The sequence below is a fragment of the Lycorma delicatula genome, chromosome 13 (assembly GCF_047948215.1).
Source record: "Lycorma delicatula isolate Av1 chromosome 13, ASM4794821v1, whole genome shotgun sequence".
In the NCBI taxonomy this organism is placed as follows: Eukaryota; Metazoa; Arthropoda; class Insecta; order Hemiptera; family Fulgoridae; genus Lycorma; species Lycorma delicatula.
Genome location: NC_134467.1, coordinates 41,114,278 through 41,136,491, shown reverse-complemented (window position 1 = coordinate 41,136,491; position 22,214 = coordinate 41,114,278). Strand labels below are relative to the sequence as shown.

The 22,214-nt window shown below is 30.6% G+C and overlaps 2 protein-coding genes across 5 annotated transcripts in view; both read right to left on the bottom strand.

The window, feature by feature from the left end:
* Positions 1-3,864: 3,864 nt before the first annotated feature.
* Positions 3,865-10,516, bottom strand: LOC142333685 (uncharacterized). Of its 3 annotated transcripts, none has more exons than XM_075381103.1 (3): positions 10,498-10,516; positions 5,326-5,426; positions 3,865-4,341 (listed from the first exon to the last, which is right to left on the bottom strand). In XM_075381103.1, the coding sequence occupies exons 2-3, from the start codon at positions 5,408-5,410 to the stop codon at positions 3,926-3,928; spliced, it is 501 nt and encodes a 166-aa protein (XP_075237218.1). In that variant the 5' UTR covers positions 5,411-5,426; positions 10,498-10,516; the 3' UTR covers positions 3,865-3,925. The 3 variants fall into 3 exon arrangements, with proteins under 3 accessions (XP_075237218.1, XP_075237219.1, XP_075237217.1); XM_075381104.1 differs by lacking the exon at positions 10,498-10,516 and adding an exon at positions 8,479-8,497; XM_075381102.1 differs by lacking the exon at positions 10,498-10,516 and adding an exon at positions 8,409-8,494.
* A 4,499-nt stretch (positions 10,517-15,015) lies between these two features.
* Sf3b1 (splicing factor 3b subunit 1) overlaps positions 15,016-22,214 on the bottom strand; it is a 91,300-nt gene continuing 84,101 nt past the window's right edge. For both annotated transcript variants that reach the window (XM_075380833.1, XM_075380834.1), the window contains 2 exons: positions 18,618-18,834; positions 15,016-16,118 (listed from right to left, as the gene is read on the bottom strand). In XM_075380833.1, coding sequence (XP_075236948.1) covers positions 15,960-16,118; positions 18,618-18,834 — 376 coding nt within the window. In that variant the 3' untranslated portion in view covers positions 15,016-15,959. The remainder of the gene's footprint in view (positions 16,119-18,617; positions 18,835-22,214) is intronic.

The window sequence follows — 22,214 nt, the reverse complement described above, 5'->3', positions numbered from 1 at the left end:
ATTAAAAGGAGAGATGGACAACTAGATTGTATAACAGTCCTAAATCGAAAATTTCAACATCCTACGGCTAATATTTTTTGAGTTATGCGAGATACATACGTACGTACAAACGTCACGCCGAAACTAGTCAAAATGGATTAAGGAATGATGAAAATGTATATTTCCGTTGAAATCTGAAAACCGAAATTTTTCGCGATCACAATATTCCTTTACTTCACACAAGGAAATAAAAATGCTATGAAATTTTATTAAAGGTTATAAAAAAGACAGTAAATAATTTAATAAAATAACATATTTTTAATTTATTTATCCAAATTCTTTTCGAGACAAAATTTTAAAAAACACAATAATAAATAATATGTATTAAATTTAAATAGAATATCATAATTACAATGCCGTAAGGATTATGTAAAACATACAAATAGAAAACATAATTTCATCTATGAATGATAGATGGCATACGGATCAAAGATTTTAAATATGTTGTTAATAAAATCAGCCCTTTAATTTCAATTATAGTAAACAATATAATTAAAACAAGGAGGATTCCTGATCTACTGAAGATGTCTATTGTTAGACCTATCTATAAAGCTGGTTCTTTTTTTTTTGTCTTCAGTCATTTGACTGGTTTGATGCAGCTCTCCAAGATTCCCTATCTAGTGCTAGTCGTTTCATTTCAGTATACCCTCTACATCCTACATCCCTAACAATTTGTTTTACATATTCCAAACGTGGCCTGCCTACACAATTTTTCCCTTCTACCTGTCCTTCCAATATTAAAGCGACTATTCCAGGATGCCTTAGTATGTGGCCTATAAGTCTGTCTCTTCTTTTAACTATATTTTTCCAAATGCTTCTTTCTTCATCTATTTGCCGATATACCTCTTCATTTGTCACTTTATCCACCCATCTGATTTTTAACATTCTCCTATAACACCGCATTTCAAAAGCTTCTAATCTTTTCTTCTCAGATACTCCAATCGTCCAAGTTTCACTTCCATATAAAGCGACACTCCAAACATACAACTTCAAAAATCTTTTCCTGACATTTAAATTAATTTTTGATGTAAACAAATTATATTTCTTACTGAAGGCTCGTTTCGCTTGTGCTATTCAGCATTTTATATCGCTCCTGCTTCGTCCATCTTTACTAATTCTACTTCCCAAATAACAAAATTCTTCTACCTCCATAATCTTTTCTCCTCCTATTTTCACATTCAGTGGTCCATCTTTGTTATTTCTACTACATTTCATTACTTTTATTTTGTTGTTGTTTATTTTCATGCGATAGTTCTTGCGTAGGACTTCATCTATGCCGTTCATTGTTTCTTCTAAATCCTTTTTACTTTCGGCTAGAATTACTATATCATCAGCAAATCGTAGCATCTTTATCTTTTCACCTTGTACTGTTACTCCGAATCCAAATTGTTCTTTAACATCATTAACTGCTAGTTCGATGTAAAGATTAAAAAGTAACGGAGATAGGGAACATCCTTGTCGGACTCCCTTTCTTATTACGGCTTCTTTCTTAAGTTCTTCAATTGTTACTGTTGCTGTTTGGTTCCTGTACATGTTAGCAATTGTTCTTCTATCTCTATAAATCAATAAATAATGTATTGTTGAATGGTTAAAGCTTAGTTATTTATTTTCTTTATGTAATTGTTGCAACAAGATATTGTGTAATTAGTTGTAATTAAGTATAGTTTTGTTTCTTAAATATAGTTTTAGTTAAACCTAATACATAACAAATATTTAAGAAACAATTTGTTCATTAGTTTTTAAATATATATTTTAATTTTGTTAAATTAATTTTTATAATTGTACTACTATTATAACTATTAGAAAAAAAAAACTAATAATATCTTTAGTTGTTACATAAAAATGGTTATTGCATTAACCACTTAATAATGTAATAATAATTCTTTAGTATATCTGTCAACAGACTTAGGTCTGACGGATGATCATGTAAGTATTAAATTGTAAATAAATTATAAGATTAATAAAAAATAGATTGGGGAACAAAATAAGACTGCATTTGATTTTTTACTCTTACTTAAGAGCACTTAATATCCAAATTCATCAAGAAATATTATACCGTATTGAGAGTCGTAAAATGATATCACATTGCATTTGTAATAAATAAATTCTAAACATGATTTGGTTTCATGTATTTTAAATATATACATTTATACGCGAGGTATGCTTTTAAAAGCTTTTATTTAACTCGCTTTAGGAATAATCAAATCTTTCAACTGCTATATCTTTTGATCTATCGTATGAAAATAAATGAAATTTGGTACACGTATGTAACTTCGATGACAATACAGCACTACGGTGTCGGAATTTGATATGAGCAACCCCCACGCCACCACGCTCTACCACTACGCTAAATTCATGCATTTAGTTGAAAATTTTCATTTCTCATGAACAATCGTATGAAAATAATTGAAATTTGGTACATGTATGTAACTTCGATGTGTAAAAATAAATATATTTTTACTTTTTTTTAGTCTTAAAAAAATATTACAAAAATATATTTGATTACATATAAAAAATTATTTTTTAAAAAAGCTTTTATTTAACTAATATTAATATTAACATTAATAAAAAAATGAAACAAATTAGAAAAACCCTCTAAAAAGTAAAAAATAAGACTTAAATCAAATTGAGAATTTTAAACAAAAAAAATATAATATATTAACAAATATAAAAATGCACTGAAAAGTAAAAAGTAAATTATATAAATATCTCATAAATAACCAATAAATAAATGTAAAATTATTAAATTTTAAAATTAAAAGTAATGAAAATATTTAGTTAAATTAAAATCTCATCGTGTCATTTAACCAGGAAAAAATTGATCACTCACCGTATATCTCAATTCCCCCCCCTCGTCCAAAAAGGGAGAAGAAGACCCGACTCGTAGGGTGTCTGGTTGCCACACCACCCCCACCGATCCTAGCCAAGAGTGGCTTAATCGGAGGACGTCTTCTTGCCCTCCAACTGATCACATTTTACAGTCATCAGTCCGCCTCGTGAGATGCCACCGATGCAGATGCCTCGTGAGATGCCACCGATGCAGATACCTCGAGAGAGAGTCATCCACATCGGTAAATTCCTCCCTAGTCAAGTTTGCCTTTAAAGAAGACATCAGACACGTAACTCTACCACGTAGCCCTCAGAAACTACCAAACTAATAGCCTACCCGCAGAAGATCAAAGATCCCGCCCTTAACTCTATACATTCTATCACTATCTAAACCGTATATACCAGTAAACTTTCATGTCACGACAGCATATCAAAATTCAGTCAAATTCATGCCACGAAGCATATAATTAAATTAGTGACTGAAGTATTACCAACAAGAATAAATGTCCCAGAGGATCTCAGGTCTGGTCCGTTCGGGATCTGAGTATAATCGCTAGTCTTCCACTTCAGCTCCAACTTTGAGGACCGCTTGGATTTTCAGCTAGGTTGATCGCAACCAACATTTATATATTTATCACTCACCGTACAGTCCTGACCCGATGATAACCACTTGTTCAGTATCTATGTGGTCAATACAATGACGACGATATCATAATAGCCGTTCAACAGTGGTTATCTTCTCAGGTGGAAGATTTCTATGAAATTAAAGCGCACAAGCTGATCACACAATACAAGTGCCTGCCTTAACGTTAGCGGAAATTATGTAGAATAGTAAATTAAGATCTAGGTTTGTAAGTTAATATAAATTTTCTTTAAAAAAATTTGTTTTTAATCTTTTATATCAAATCGATATTTACTTAAAAACCAGACCTCGTATGTAATACAACTTTTTTTTAAATGTGAAAAGAATGGATATTGAAATAAAAGTTGGCGAAATATAAATAAATAATATATATTCTTATGTATTCTTACGGTAAACTTGTTAAAAATTAAAATTCTAAGGTTTTATAATAATATAATTACCAGCACATTTTTCAAAAAGGACATTATAATCTGTATCATCAGATAAGCTAAATGTGTTTGGAGCATGCCAATCATATGTTCTATTGGTTTTTACTGAACCGTTATGTTTACACTTAGAAATCCAATTTTGAAAATCTTTTTCAACAAACAGTCTAATGCTTTTACAACTTTGTTTAGTTTCATTAATTGCTTCATCGGACATAGTTTTTTTTGAGTCTTGTCGTATTAGAAGATAAACTACTTTCACTTGTTGACGAATGGCTGCATATACGCATTTCAGACAGCTAATTTTTGTGTGGTGAAGATTTCGATTATCTTTCAACTCAGACAAAATCATTAAACGTAACTGTGAATAATACCAGTAGTATTCAGGAAGATCTAATTCGTCAGCTGAAATCATAATTAATAAAAAAAAAAACACAAATTAATAAATATATTAATAAATTAAATTTTTTTAAATTATTAACTTGAAACGTGCCAAATTTACATCTCTAACTCAGTAATATTGAACATTTAACCCTCATAATATTAAAAAACGAATTAATTGTATACTACGCGTATAAGGATATACTACGAGGATAAGTCAATTATTATCCGCAATTTAGTTATATTTTTGTTTATGTTGGTAGTACTGTCGTGTTGCGTAGATGACGCATGCGTAGTTTAAGCGTTATGTCTTCTTTATCTTTCTTTTCCTGTTTAGCCTCCGGTAACTGCCGTTTAGATAATTCTTCAGAGGATGAATGAGGAAGATATGTATGAGTGTAAATGAAGTGTAGTGTTGTACATTCTCAGTTCGACCATTCCTGAGATGTGTGGTTAATTGAAACCCAACCACCAAAGAACACCGGTATCCACGATCTAGTATTCAAATCCGTGTAAAAATATCTGGCTTTACTAGGACTTGAACGCTGTAAAACTCGACTTCCAAATCAGCTGATTTGGGAAGACGCGTTAACCACTAGACCAACCCGGTGGCTTCATATGTTGAGACTGGCTACTCGTAATTCTTTAGTGTAATTATGTTTCAAATTATTAGCCCCTCCTTAATGAGCAGTGGTGGCACCTGTCTTAAAAATTTCCCAATCACAACTAGTATGTTTGAAAAAAAAAGCAATCTCATCATCACCCCTTCACATATTTCACACTCCTCGCCTTTTAAACTTTCATACCTTTTATCAATTCATATCTGAAACAAAATAGGAAATGTAAAACTGGTAAAAATAGGATACTTGTCTACTGATCCGTACAAGTATTTTGACATCTGTGTACTGCAGGCTTCATCAATAAGTAGACAATTCACTGCAGAGAGATGATTATTGAATGTGTTAACATATCTAATTACATTATTAAAAAATAATAAAATTATTTTACCTTTGTTAAAAGAGACAAAATATGTTAAAATTAGTACAAATGATAACTTGTAATCCACTGATGCGAATATATTAATGAAATCCATATTTATTTATTAAGATCTGAAAAAAAATAAATCATATATATATATATATATATATATTGCAGAAGCTATGTTCCATCTTGAAGAAATTACTTGCCAAGCTCTACTTTAGAGATATTTCAAACAAAAACTACATTTGACCATTGGAGAATGGAAGAGTAGGTAAAGAGATGGTTAAAAGATAAAGGATAAATCGGAAGCCTGTGGAAGAGATGATCAACAAAATAAAAAAGTACATGCTTTCAAGAATATTTTACTAAACATTATGGGAGAGCAGAAGCAAGTAGAATGATAGTTTCTTTCTGGAGGTGATTTCTATCTCACGGATAGTTGAATAAAAAAGAAAGGAGATTTTAAACAGTAAAATTATATCTTATGTCAAATATTCTTATGTCTTTTGGTATTTTTTTTATTTTTGAGAAAAATGTTCACTTTTCCCATAGCAGATAAATCATAAATTTTACTTTAATATGATCTGAAGAAAATTTTTATGAGTATATTTAATGAATGAATGTACAAATTCTGAAAAAAAATCTGTGAGTTTTCAATAAACTTTTGTTTTAAGATAACGATTTATTGATTTTGTGAAAATTCTAGACACATAATTTACCAATGAATATCTATAATTAAAACTGTTGTGACCATTTCCTACCAAAACCAGAGATTCCTACTTCTTAACAGTTTTACGGATCTCTAATACAAATAGATCATAGTTATTGTTGCTTTCTTTCTAACCCAGTTGTACCATCTCTGTTTTGTATTTTATAAAATCAATACACTCTTTGACAATGCTCTGTCTCTAAAATTTTCATTCATTTCTCTATCTATGCTCTTTCAATTAAAAACGTATTTCTACATTACCTAATTCATGTTTAAATACGTTTATAATTTATTTATAATAATTTAATACCCAAAGTATTTTTAACAACCTGCAATACATACGAGGTGTGATCAAAAAATACAGTGACTGAATTTTTATAGCAGCAACTGCCGACGCTACATCCATATACTGTAATTTGTCCAATAGCGTGATCAACTGAGACAGGCAGGAACAAGTTGTAACACGTTCAAGCTTGCCAGCTGCCAGAGCCGCTAGAGTGAGGTTGTGTTTATCGTGTATGTCGCGCAACATGGATTTTAAACAACACATTAACATTAAGTTTTGTTTTAAGTTGCAAAAGAGTGCCACCAAAGTTCACGAAATGTTAGAATCAGTGTATGGCGATAATGTGGTAACTTTGAAGACTGTGTAAAAGTGGTACGACTGATTTAAAAACGGAAATGAGTCTGTTGAAGACTAGCAGCGTGTGGGACGTCCAGTAACCTCAAAAACAGTTGAAAATGTGCAAAAAAGTGGAAACAATGGTTTGTTCAAATAGGCGAATGACTATTCGAGAGCTATCGGAAGACCTTAACATCTCGTACGGATCCGTTCAAAGCATTTTAACTAATGAATTACAAATGAGACGAGTGAGTGCAAAGTTTGTTCCCAGACTTTTGAGTGATGAACAGAAGGAAAATCGTGTGTTGCACGGAGTTGAAGAGTCGTCTTCATGCAGATCCGGACTTCATGGCCAAAATTCTAACTGTAGATGAAATTTGGGTCTATGGCTATGACCCTGAGACCAAAACACAGAGTTCCCACTGGAAAACCGGTTCATCTCCTCGCCCTAAAAAGGCACACGTCAGTCAAAATCCAACATCAAGGTCATGCTCGTTGTTTTTTTTCGATAGTGAGGGCATAGTGAGATCAGAGTTCGTTCCAAAGGGAACAACTGTAAACTCTGAATTTTATAAGGGTGTACTGCAACGTTTGCGAAACGACGTATGAAGAAAGCGACCAGAAAAATGGACCAATGGCTTCCTTCTTCACCACGACAATACGTAGTGTCACACCTCGCTTCTCATTCGTGAGTTTTTGGCCGAAAAAAGTGTTCCTGTCTATCCACATCCGCCATACTCACCGGATTTAGCACTGTGCGACTTTTGGGTCTTCCCAAAAATTACAACTGTGCTTAAAGGAAAACGTTTTGACACCATTGCTGACATTGAGAGGGCCACGACGAGCAGCTGAAAGCCCTTCCGAAAGATGCCTCCAGTCATGGAGTCAACTTTGGGATAAGTGCATTGCTAGCCAAGGACAGTATTTTGAAGAAGATTAAATCGAATTCTATGTAACCTTTACTATTTTTAATAAAAAATTATTCACCGTATTTTTTGATCACACGTCGTATTATTTTCACACCAACAATATTAAAGCAGAAAGACTTCATAACAATAAACAATCAGGACTTAATACAAAGAAGGAGCTTAACTGTTTCTTAAAACAAACAAAAAAATCATTAAAAAATATCAATATCTTATATTAACTGGTCAATTCAATTATTAAACAATCATCATCAGTAGAAATTAAGAAATTAGTATAATGAATTTTCTGCATATGAAAAGCCATGCCCAATAGGAATTTGAGCCTGGAACCTCTGGATGAAAGGCCAGGCAATATTATCATTCTACCATATAGATTGATATAACAATAATAACTAAATAAGCAATACTTATGAAATACTATAAAAAATTTAATTCTACCTGTATTAATAAATTTAAAGTAATTAATGAGTAAAAACTACGTAAAATCGTTATAGATAATCATGTCGTTTATAAATCTTTACTTTTTTGTGTTCTGGAGTTTTTATTCATTATTTTTTTGCGGTCAAACAGGAAAAGTTATCGTAAAAACTGTTTAAACTACTCAAACTGCCAGAATAATCGTTTATCTTATAACATATATCATTACATTAATACAAGGACATACATTATCAATATTAATATCTCATGCATAATTAATATTCATCATGAGAATAAACTACAAGGAAACAGAATACGAATTGAAAAAGAAACGAGTTCAGGTCTGGTAAGAATATGAACACAAATGAGGAACGTCAAATAATGTAAAGAGTAATAATATTAAAATAAATATTTTTACAAAATATTAGATACTTACACAAATAAAAATTCAAGAAGGTAACAAGTTGAAAATATTTCTAAATAAAAAATAATTGAAGTAGTAGTACCTTTTATACATTGTGAGGAGTCGAAGAAACTGACGACCGATTATATAAATTAAATAATATTATTCATGAACATATACTTTTAACAAGATGTGCAAATTAAATGTTTAATCTAACTATTTTTAATTATAAAATTTTCTTAAATATGTACAAAGCTTTTTTTTTATGAACAGAAAAATAAGTTTTCATAATTTATTTTATTTTCCTAATGTGGACATTGCAATCTGATCAATTAGTGAATAATAAACAATTCCTTCACAACCCAATGAAATGAATGTAAATGAGGTATAGTCTTGTACAGACTCAGGCCAATCATTGTGGTTAATTGAACCCCAACCACTAAATTACACTGGTATCCACTGTCTACTACTCAAATCCGCCTAGGATTCAAACTTCAATTTCAAAACTCACTGTTAACACTTGGCTACCACGTGCACAATATCTGGACAATGAATTTTTATCACAGCCCATGTGCAACACTTGTGCACACAAGTTGAACTTACAATTTTTTAACTGTATTTTGTACACAGTAAAATACTATTTTAATATACCGTTATGTAATACTGGACCGAAGGATTAGAACCACAACAATGGGTTCAGTTGATACTATTATTGAACCATAACTTGGCTTTGAAATCAGCTGTTTCTATTTCTATTCCACTTTGTAACTGACAATAGTATAAACAAACCATCGTTCAATTTGTATATCACCATTTGCTTAGTGTTTAATTTGCTTGTAATTTTAATTGTTTACTGAATACATTTTATAAAAAATGGAACATCTTAGTGTAGATGTTAGGCACTATTTAGAATCTAGTGATGAATTCAATGACGACCAAATCAGAATGATTATGGGAATGATTCTTCTGTGTCTACTGAAGAAGAACCTTGTACAAAAAAAATCCAAAATTTGTAGCATTGCAATGCCAGTACATTTAATGGAAATTCGAGGTTACACAGTCTACATCTAGAGCAAATTTGCAAATTTATCTCATTACCAAACACATGAAAAACAACATTTAACAACCATACCATCAACCAATTCAGTATCATAATATTATATGGAATAATGAAACAGGTAATTTGAACAATTTTAATCCCCTTTTACCAGAAGTGAATGGTTTTTTCCTTAATTTCTGTGAAAACATTCATGTAACAAACCAGTATTTTATCATTGCAGAAGATATTTGGTGGTATAGTGAATGATTCTACAAATGAACATTCTATTTTAGCAAAGCAGTCCAATTCAAATGTAAAAGAAATGAAAATGTTTTTCAGTCTCCTTCTGCAGGTGGGTATCCAGAAAAGGCAATCTGTGAATAAATATTGGTCAAGCGTTTTTCGACAGATATAGACATAATAGATACAAAATGGAAAGGTAAGGAGGGATGTACTGTTTCTGTAAACTTGTCATATTCGTGAAATGGTTGAAACAATACCATAAGTGTTTGAAGCAATTTTTCCACAGGCATGAAAAAATTTTAAAGAAGCCCTTGGCGACTGTGGAATATAATCAGTCTAAAGCATTCACTGATCTTTTTGATAAACTTTCTTCGTACAGCAAACCGCTTTGAAGAAGTGTAAAATGGTACCAAAAAGGTACACTTTGAGCTTCTTTTGAACACTTGCATCATCAATGCAAGCATATAACTGTAAAAACACTTGATATCACAACATTTAAAGAAATGGTGATACTTGGCCTCATCGAAGAAGATAATGAAACAACCGCTCCACTTCTTACATAGTGGAATAAAAGTTCAATTTCACGATAATCTAATTTATCATGTAAAGAACTATGTGAAAATACTAAGGTTTACGATAAACACTTATTGCCAAGGATTCAGATGACAGTTATAGTTATAGCCAGGAATAAAAAATAGCTCATAAATTTAGAAAAATTATCTGTCTTGTTATATAAAAAAATTTAATTAAATATTTAAACATTAAAACTGGAAACTTTATTATACTCAAGTGTTTTATACATAAAATTATTTTTTATTTTTTTTCATAATTAGATATTACCTTGAATAACTTATTTATACATTTTGTTTCTTCAGCTACTCTTGTAGCATAAATTATGTAAAAGCACTGCTAATTTTAACACAGATTAAAATCAAATAGCTTTGAGAACTACGTTTAATAATTTAATTATAAAATTCCTGAACACGCCTATCATCAAGTTGTTTTTATGCTGACATTGCTAAAATCATTAGTTAAATATAGAAACCATAAGCATGTTTAGAAATTATATTTATTTTTAATTACAAGACACGATATAACTTTGCTTGCGATTGAATCCAACCGACTCGCTTCATAAGTATAACAAAATAAAGGATAACAATACGATAATAAAATATAAAAATACGATCCAAACCTAATAACTAATAATTTCCGATTTTCCTCAACTATTGGCTTCTAGTTATCAGCTCAAAAATTAAGATATGAGTCATTTAATAATTAAAAAAACAAAATTAACAGTAACAGAATACCTATTTAATAAAATAGATTGAAACTGTGGGATGTTCAAGTTGGAACCACTGACAGGAAATTTTGAATGACTAATTTGCAAAATCACAATAATCTTTTACTTGAGAATAAGCATTAAAAATTTGAGACATTACAGAAATTTATAGTGCAACAATCGGCAGGCACTGTTCACTCCATTTTCCATGAAAAGCTCAATTACCACAAAACACAATCAAGGAGAATTCTGAGACAGTTTAAAATACCCTAACTTACATTGGTACAGAACTTAAACTAACTTTTAACAGAATAATACTTTTTAAATCAAAAATTGACCTGAAACTGTAATTGAACATTTGCTGGAATCCAAATATCAGCGTATGGTATGGAAAGATCCAAGTTTGCCTGCCGGGAAAAATTTCAAAATCTTTTCAGAAAAATGATATTAACAGTATTTTGAGAGTAAGGTCCAATTTAATGCAATTATATTTGGAAGGGCATCGTACAATCAACAGCAAGTACTATTGTTACATACTAAAAAACAAAGTGAAACTTGCAATAAGGAAATGTCCTGGTTCTTTGAAACTGCACAATTCTTCTCCAAAACACTGACCCTTATACTTCTCTCAAAAAAACATAGGAAGTTATTTAAAAATCAGATTGGAAAATTTTGCCCATTCACCTTACCAGCACCTGACGTTACCAATTACATTATTCTTGTTTGGTTCTCTCACAAGTTTTTAAATGAAACAAAGTTCAGCAACAATGATCCATCAAAAATAAGGTAAAAGAATAGCTCGCATATCAAAATGAACACAATTTTCTCCTACTTTATTAAAAAAGATGGCAAAAGTGATAAATATAGCTGGAGAACATTGAAAGGTGGCGTTAGTTTCATTATCATTAAATAAATACTCTCTACAGCCATTTGTCGCTTTTATTATTAAATGATTCATATCAGATATATAAGAACAAAACTTCTGAGAAACAAAAAAATAGTCTTAATAAATGAAAATTAAATATTTTTAATCGTCTGGTTAGTCTAATGATCATTATCAACTAAATATCAAATGAGAAAATATGTTCAGAAATTAAGATAACAGTATTACAACAGGGTTGAATTGATAATAAAAAAGAAAAAAATCACGTAGTGCACAACAAAAAACTAATATGCACACTACTTAATGCATCGAAGCTCAATTCTAGCTTCACCCCCTGTAAAGACATTAAAAAAACCACATTATTTATAAATATTAATCAATCTGTGATGTAACAAAATTTTTTACTTACAAATTTTCTTGAACAGTTTATCACACTAAAAGTAGTTATTTTTTTTTTTTTTAATTAAAGAAATTTTAACATTTACAGATGAAAAAATTACTACTTAAAAAATAGACCTGATAATTGGAAAACTGTAAAGGAATAAACAACAAATTTGTCTACGAGTACAGTTTTTATGATATTTCACAGACGTAACTTAGAGTATAAAGTTAAATTAAAAAGGATACAATTTTCTTTAATTCCAGTTTGGTCTGAGAAATAAATATTTCAAGTAAAGGAAAATGTGATTTGAGATTAAAATAAAAATCACAATTTACCATTATTATAAAATCAGATTTAAACTGATTGATCCAGGTATAGATAGTATTGTTTAAATGGAAAACAGTCTAAACAAGTCTTTGATCTGAAACCACAATTTAATAAACAAATTCAAATTATTCACGAAATAGATTATACGAGGGTAAATCAAATATAAACAGATTTTTGTTCCTGAGCGTCTACAGTTGGTAGGACTCGGCTTGCACTTCTAGTATGCTTGGATGGGGTCATTAGGAGTGGGGAGAGCCAGCTATTCCACATTCCGAACCTATACGTTCATCACAAACAATCTACAGTTCTGTAAAGTGTGTGCCAGATGGGTCCCTTGCCTTTTAAACAAGGATCAGAAGTTGAGACATTTGGAGAGCTGTCAGAGGCTTACAGCAAGGTTTGCAAAAGGTGTTTCATTTTTGGGTGGGATCACTACCTGCGTCGAAATGTGGGTGCATCACTGCACTCCTGAGTCGAAACAAGTCAATATGGAGTGGTGGAGGAAAAGGGGCCTCCCGTTTCCTCCACCAGTGAAAACTAAGCTCTTGAAAACTGGTAGCTCCAGTGAAAACTAAGACTTGACTGTCACCTGGCAAGGTTCTTTCAACAGTTTTTTCCGACCGGTGAGGCATTTTGCTCATTGATTTTTTGCATGAGCGATGCACAATCAATTCTGCTTACTACTGCAAGCTGTTGAATGAGGTGAGGGCTGCATATCGCCATGAAAGACGAGACCAACCGATTCGAGAGGCCATCTCCTCTAACAGCTAACGGTTTCAATACTAGAGGAAATGCACTGGACTCAACTTGATCATCCTCCCTACAGCCCAGACTTATCAACTTGCAATTTTCATTTGTTTGGGCCGCTTAAAGAACCTCTAGGAGGGCAATGATTTGAAGATGACAAGGGTGTGGAGGGATTCAAATGCAATTGGCTCCTAACACAATTAGCTTCATTCTACAATGCTGCGATAAAAAAACCTTCCTTCTTATTGGGACAAATCTATTTCTAAAGCAGGAAACTATATAGAAAAATAAATTATATTTGTGTTTTATCTTTTAATAAACAAATTTCTTTAAAAAATAAAATCCCATTTATATTTCATTAACCCTTGTAACTGGTTTTCATTTTATAAAATGGGAGAGAAGAAGCAAAGAGATACTATCATTAAAAAATATTTTTTTCCATAAAAGACATATGTATTACCATAAATATAAGAAACACACATGTATAAACAAAAGTAGCCCATGAATTATTTGGAATTAATACAAAATCATGTACACAGACTTAAGAATTTTTAAAAACAACACTGGACCATTTTGTAACGCTTGGTAATTTGTAAATGTTGTCAGCCAATCAATTAATACGAATATATCGTAAACATTGCCATGGCGATGTAATGAAGTTTCATATAACAAGGCACATTTCAAGCATATATCACAAATCACCAACATACAAAGTCCTAGATATTACAGCAGTATTATTACATTATGCCTAGACATTATCACAATAAATTATAAACACAAGATTTTTAATCAACAATAACAAATAGTATATAGCAGAAGAATTACCAAGAATTTATATACAAATTCTATTTAATTTGCACAGTTTTTGCCTGTCAGAACATAAAATTTATGTATAAGGGAAAGTACTCGCTTTCATACAGGAGTACAAAACTGGTAGCCATTTTATATGTTATACTATAACACATAAACTCTGGTACCGGTTATGTACATCCTATGTAAGCATTTAGCGATTCGTCCCATTCGCCTCTTGATTTCCCTCCCATGTAGTTCAGGTCCAAGTAAAAGAAAATAAAAGATTACAGTCTCTTTGGCGTGACATTTAATGTATAGGTAAAAGCCTAAACAAGATCACTCCTAAGCAACACAAATAGTTCTGTCGATGACCGATAGTTTACAAGAGCCGAAATCTTACAAGATACAGGTGTCCTATAATACTTGACTGGAAGCATTAATAATGGATAATGGGGGATTATAATGCACAAAAATTATACAAATTAAAAAGAATACCATAGCCAAAATGTTAAGATAACCTCAAACTTAGATTTTATACAGAGAATCTTAGATTTATACAGTCGATGCTAGAATAATAAGCTGAACTAAACCTGAATTCCCTTTCAAGATGGAGAAGTATGAAGGGAAGATTATTAATAACCTATTTAAAAAAAAAAAGAATCTACGAACAAGGTTTATTACTAGCCAAGTCTTAAAATCGTGAGATTTTTTTAATCATAAAAACAGATGGAGGAAAAAATTCTGTATGCCTAGATGCAATACGAAATATTATACTAAGTTATCCCCATTTATGGAAATTACCAATTAAAAAATAAAAACCGGCAAACCAAAGATTCAACTAAGTAAACAACAAACCGATTAGATTTGAGTTAAAATGTAAATCCACAAATATATTTGTAAATAAAAAAAAAATAGAATTAGGAATAATTGTACTAATAAAACATAAAATATATATACAATTTTATTACTATATTTACTTCAATATGAATCATGTATATAAACTAAGAGCAATAGACCGTCTTAGTTTATGCACAATATGCAACACATAAATTAATTAATAATAGAACACACTGAATGAAATCTACATACAAAATATAAAACACTATAATAATAAAAGCGATAATAACAAATGTTTTTTTTTTTAGAATAATTTTAATGTAATTTATTTTTTATTATTACGCATATATTAAGAAATAAAAGATTAAAAAAATTATCACAGTAAAGATACAATTATTAAAATAAAACAAAATTTAAATTTTGTCCATTCATTTTTACTTTACTGTATAAAGAATTTCTCTAAAAACAAAAACTAAAAAAAGAATTTTCTTTTGATAATGAAAAAATAAAAAAAGCAAAAACAAAACAATTTTATTAAAAAAGATAATTAATTTTCAACTTACCTTTAAAAAAAAGATTTTTTATTTTAATAATAAATTAATGTGTACATGTATTTGTGTGTACTTATGAATGTGCACATGTGCATGTAAAAAGTAGTATTAAATTTTTGACTAAAATTTTTACACAATGAAAAATCAAAATATACATTAATTTAAAAAATGAAGTAAAATAATAGCACTTTGATAATGTAAAAACAATTCTTATAATCATGTTATGTGAAGAAGTCGCATACTAGAAATTAAAAAAAAACAATATAAATAAAAACAAAAAAAAAAGTAAATGATGCTTTTGTTACAGTATAATTCAATTAACTTAAAAATTTGTTTTAATTAATTCATTAATTTTCCAATTTATTCATTATTTCACTTTTTTTTATAACAATAAATAAATCTTATCATCTCCATACTATTATCTGCATAAATATTACCGCTATCATCACTTTATTATTTACAAATATAAATGAACTTAAGTCTTTCCAATGATCGATCATTAATTTAAAGAATGTAATCTAATTCATAACGAACATATTGATTTTTTGGATCATTATGTATTCTTGGATAACCGGCTACTAGAGTATCTTGTCCACCAATATATAACGAATTATAGATTTTCCAATACACATCACGCACCTTTCTTGCTGGATGGAATAAACCCTGAAATTAATAATATGAAATTAATACTTTTAAAAAACCTTAATTAAATTTTCAACTTAACCTCTTGGAGACTAAGAAGAATTAAACATGATTTCTAGTCTTAATACCTTTCCCTCTATTTTTAATTTAATAGCAGTAACATGCATTTAATAATTTTAACATGCCAGAGTTATGTGCGAGGTAATTTTCTGAAGGACTGAAGATTGCTTTGTGTACAATCATCAAGTAAATCAACGTTCAATATAACTTAAAATAATTTACAGGTTATAAAAAACTGCACAATAATCAGCACGATAAATTCAGTTAAAGATTTTGACTCTTGTGAGCATTCTATAATTAAGCTGCCTTAAAAAATATTATCCACTTAATAACTGCACAAATTAACAAATTAGTAAACTTAGAAAAATAATGGGAATAATTCTCGAAAGGAAAAAAACTTTTTATATCAAGAAGACATTACCTCTTTAAACAAAGATTTTTTTGTTTACTCCTTTAATTACACAATCTCTACAAAATAATCTAAGATTACAGCTATAAAAATAATCAGCGATGAAATTTCAAGGGTGAATTTGGAACTTGTCGAGAGAAGCCTTGTGAAACAACATAACCAAAGTTCATTCAGTTTGTGCAGTATATCTGTTTTTGTGCCTATCATCTAATATTTAAAATCGGAGCAACCAGCAAAAAGCTTTCAGCTTCGAGAATATGTTACAGAAATGTTTGAATCAATCAAACAAGTGCACGACAATGAAGCTATAGCTTGTAGAATGGTTTGATCTATTTCATGACGATGTTAGATCGAGTGAGGCCGGTAACTGGCTGTGGCGTTCAAAATTTTGAATGCATGATCATATTACTGTAGCTGTCTTACCCAGACAGTCTAAAACATTTATTGGACATACTTCAGTCGTGACTTATCACATTTTCATGTAACAGAGGACTGGTTCCTGCTTCACAACAATGCACGAGTTCACAACACACCATCATTATACAGTAATTTTCAACCAAACGGGTAAAAATATCAGACCACCCTCTTACAATCCTATAGTAAAGATATCCATTAACAGGGCAATACAAGTCAACAGAGAGGTGCAGTAAGAATCAATAGATGTCATATAAGAAAGTATTACAAACATATTAAAGGTAATTCCAAAAAAAAACTTTTCTAGGGCTTTTGATGACCTTTATAATTTAAATTTAATCATATCATATTGACAGGAAAGGATGTTAAAGCTTCTTTTTTTCCTTGGCCACAAAACAAAGTGTTATCAGCGGCCAGGCACAATATTATTATATTGAACATTTCAAAATTAAACAGATTTCATACAGGCAAAATAAAACCAAAATTAAATAAACTAAAAATTAACTTAAAGCAACAAAATTACCTTTTGATAAACACCAAATGGCATAAATAGACAAAAAAGTTACAGAAATAATCAAATATTTGAATACAGATGCAATGTCCTTAAGATTCATAAGACACTCAATAACATTGTCATATTCCATAAGAAATTTCAGATGTCAGCCCCTAGTTCAAACTTATGATGCAATACCAGATAACAGACACAGACCACAAGGATGTGGTGCACCGTAAGCTGGCAGTCGCAAAACGGTGCATCAGTCTAATTAATGAGGTGTCCATGAGTAAGATTAGCTAACCTCCTCTTGACAGTTATTCCTGCATGAAGAGCTCCAAGATGATACAGTGTTCTTAAATGGATGAACTTTATTGTTGATGGTAGCATTCTGTAGCCAGTCATCACAAACCACCCTCTTAAGAAAACAGACAAGATCATCAGAAAAATTAGTGAAAGGAGGCTGCAAAAAACAAGCCTCTTTTTCGCCACACTATCAACACACTCATTGCCTAAAATTCCAATATGCCTGGGGATTCAGAAAAGCTCACACTTGTATTATACAGAGTCATTTCAAAAATAAGACATCTCATGGAACACAGAGTGTCTGAAAAGACAAGTATGTGTCGATATGTTGGGCTTATTATATTTCAAGCCTTATTAATAGCGTATAGTTCCAAGACAAAAACACTGACAATGCTGGGAAGGCCAAATATGTATATTCTATTGCCAACCACAAAAGCACAACCAAAAGAATTATTGTATTTTGAGTGGTCTGTACGAACTATAGAATCAGAATTCATGCTATTTAAATATTATAAATTTTTTCTTGCAAGATAACTTCTTATGATATCAACAAAAACTAAAGCAAATGAGAGAAGGCGGCAAGGGAAGGAAATAACATGAGCAGAAACTTACAATATGAATTAACTTTTCAAATTTTTTGTTTTTATAATCTCACTCCAGAAAATGTTTGTATGACTGTGTATTCCACACCAATATACTGTGAAAAATGAGAAGCATTAACAAATTTGTAAGTCGTCTTCATTTCATGTAGATATAGGGATGATATTGCTAGCAAAACGTAAAATTTCACTTTCAACATCAAAGCTGAAAGTTATATGTTTAATATATAATAATTTACCTGTAACGTGTACTGAAGTATTTTCATTGGCCCAAGCGCTACTCTTAATCCTTCGATCGCATCCATAAATGCTTGTACCAAATGCGGTGAGGTCTCAAATATATTTGGCCAAACGTGATTCAATAAATGTATAAGAGCATCTTCACAACCAAATCCATACACTCCGAGAGCCATATGTTTAATTGCAGCACAAGCTGTTTGTCTATGGACTAGATCCCTGTTAAAAACAAAACAATATTATAATTAATCATCAACCGTTTTATAAAATAGATATGAAATAGAATCGTACACACGTAATTAGAATTACTTCAAATCTTTATATAAAGAACGTTAAATCACACAAGGCAGCTATAATTTACATGGCATAGGGCAAGATAATCCCTTACCTTCTTAGTCTCTGCAGAAGGCATTTGCAGCTTTCATTACGGTGTAGTATGCATTTTTCAGTACTTACATGATATGTTCACATTTTCTAACAGATTGTGCAATTTTGTGTCATTTATATTCACCATTCTTTTTGTGACTGATAATAGGTGATATTTTAAAAATAGATAAAATTATAGATGAAATGAAGTGGTAAGCAACATCATGGCGCAGGAGAAAATGAAGCAGAATGAAAAACATCTGACTTCAATTGATAACTACAAGAATGTTAATGAACAGTCACATAAAATACATTTAGCCTTCTGACTGTGAATGTTTCAATAATAGATCACGAACAAGATGCAAAACAGTCTAAATAAACCAGTAGGAATGTCTGTAGAACGATAACATCATAACCTACTGAAATGAATCTCATACAATAATTTATTTTGCACAATTTCCATTGTATGGATTCAATTAAAAAAATTAAAATAAAGATTTCAAGCGGATACAGCTATTACATAAGGAAAAACTGATTCAAATGAAGCATAGCATAAAATACATTCTCAAGATCTTATTAATTTGGCAAACCTAATAGTCAACACATTATTTTTTCATTGATTTCATATCTGCCAAAATAATGTAAATTTCAAAGTAATCTGCTTACAGATAGCTTATGGAATTTTTTAGAAATAATTCATGAGCATTTCTAAGTACTATGTCAGATGCTGACTTGTTTTACTGATATTTCATTTTCTCTCATTCAAAAATCATATAGAAGCAGTAATAGGTAACTTTTACTACTGATATAATCAACTAAACTTAAATGATGTCTAATCAATTAGTACGTAAATACATTACATTATTATTGTCACTTGGTTCATGTGTTGAAAGGTTAAGTGTGTGTGTATGTATAGCTTTTTTTTAATCTATCAACTATTATTATAGTTTTTTTGTTTTTTTTGTCTTCAGTCATTTGACTGGTTTGATGCAGCTCTCCAAGATTCCCTATCTAGTGCTAGTCGTTTCATTTCAGTATACCCCTCTACATCCTACATCCCTAACAATTTGTTTTACATATTCCAAACGTGGCCTGCCTACACAATTTTTTCCTTCTACCTGTCCTTCTAATATTAAAGCGACTATTCCAGGATGCCTTAATATGTGGCCTATAAGTCTGTCTCTTCTTTTAACTATATTTTTCCAAATGCTTCTTTCTTCATCTATTTGTCGCAATACCTCTTCATTTGTCACTTTATCCACCCATCTGATTTTTAACATTCTACTATAGCACCGCATTTCAAAAGCTTCTAATCTTTTCTTCTCAGATACTCCTATCGTCCAAGTTTCACTTCTGTTTAAAGCGATGCTCCAAACATATACTTTAAAAAATCTTTTCCTGACCTTTAAATTAATTTTTGATGTAAACAAATTATAATTCTTACTGAAAGCTCGTTAGCTTGTGCTATTCGGCATTTTATATCGCTCCTGCTTCGTCCATCTTTAGTAATTCTACTTCCCAAATAACAAAATTCTTCTACCTCCATAATCTTTTCTCCTCCTATTTTCACATTCAGTGGTCCATCTTTGTTATTTCTACTACATTTCATTACTTTCGTTTTGTTCTTGTTTATTTTCATGCGATAGTTCTTGCGTAGGACTTCATCTATGCCGTTCATTGTTTCTTCTAAATCCTTTTTACTCTCGGCTGGAATTACTATATCATCAGCAAATCGCAGCATCTTTATCTTTTCACCTTGTACTGTTACTCCGAATCTAAATTGTTCTTTAACATAATTAACTGCTAGTTCCATGTAAAGATTAAAAAGTAACGGAGATACGGAACATACTTGTCGGACTCCCTTTCATATTACGGCTTCTTTCTTATGTTCTTCAATTGTTACTGTTGCTGTTTGGTTCCTGTACATGTTAGCAATTGTTCTTCTATCTCTATATTTGAACCCTAATTTTTTTTAAATGCTGAACATTTTATTCCAGTCTACGTTATCGAATGCCTTTTCTAGGTCTATAAACGCCAAGTATGTTGGTTTGTTTTTCTTTAATCTTCCTTCTACTATTAATCTGAGTTAACAATCTGCAATCTATTATAGTTAAGTTTAGAAATTATTTTGATTTTTTAAAATTATTTACTACATTAATATTGGCAATTTATACTAAATTTAATACAAAAGAAACAGATAACAACAACTCTGGTGCATCGTTAAACCTCTCTCACCTGCTAACATCAGATAACGTAACTTAAAAACTATGAAAATGCAAAAACATTACAATTAATCTGAACAATCAATTTATTCAAAGAAGCTTATTTATTAAATGGGATCCAGACTGTGCAAAAAAAGTATAGAATCTACCTAGCTTTCACTTTTCATTCATGTAGTAGTAATCTACTACTGTAGTTTTGATACAAAAAAGATTTGTAATATTACACTTTGCTATATATTTTTTATTGAATTTTTCTAAACTGTTTGGAAAAATAAAACCTAGTTTGAAGTACAAATTTATAAATAATAAATGTAGTAACATTTTATTTGTAACCTATTTTGTCATCAATTATGACACATAACCTTTCTTTTTTTTTTTCTTTTTCCTGTTTAGCCTCCAGTAACTACCGTTTAGATAATTCTTCAGAGGATGAATGAGAATGATATGTATGAGTGTAAATGAAGTGTTAGTCTTGTGCATTCTCAGTTCAACCATTCCTGAGATGTGTGGTTAATTGAAACCCAACCACCAAAGAACACCGGTATCCACGATCTAGTATTCAAATCCATGTAAAAATATCTGGCTTTACTAGGACTTGAACGCTGTAACTCTCGACTTCCAAATCAGCTGATTTGGGAAGACGCGTTAACCACTAGACCAACCCGGTGGGTTTATGACACATAACCTAACTTTCTTTAATTAAAATTTGCCATATATCTTACCATATAGATGCAGTTTATCGATAACAGATAAAAAGTATTACTGTAAGTAATTTTTTTATAAACAAAGCTGATTATAAAATCAAAATAATTATATTAATTACAGTAAAATGACAAGTCACTGTGTAAACGAGCATAAATTCACAAGTTACCGATTAAAAATAAAAATATTACATATGTGTTAACATAACTGCAAGCTGATTTAGCTCACACATGATAGTTTCATTACTATAAAAATAATAAATTTTTTCTACTGGAAGGGACTAATTTTAAGTTAGACCACACCAACAGT

What these genes read in the sequence shown, in the direction of transcription:
- LOC142333685 (XM_075381103.1), bottom strand. Translation starts at nt 5,410, where the DNA reads ATGGATTTCATTAATATATTCGCATCAGTGGATTACAAGTTATCATTT. An exon ending in TTTTGTCTCTTTTAACAAAG is followed by an intron (nt 4,342 to 5,325) that starts GTAAAATAATTT and finishes TTATGATTTCAG; the next exon opens with CTGACGAATTAGATCTTCCT.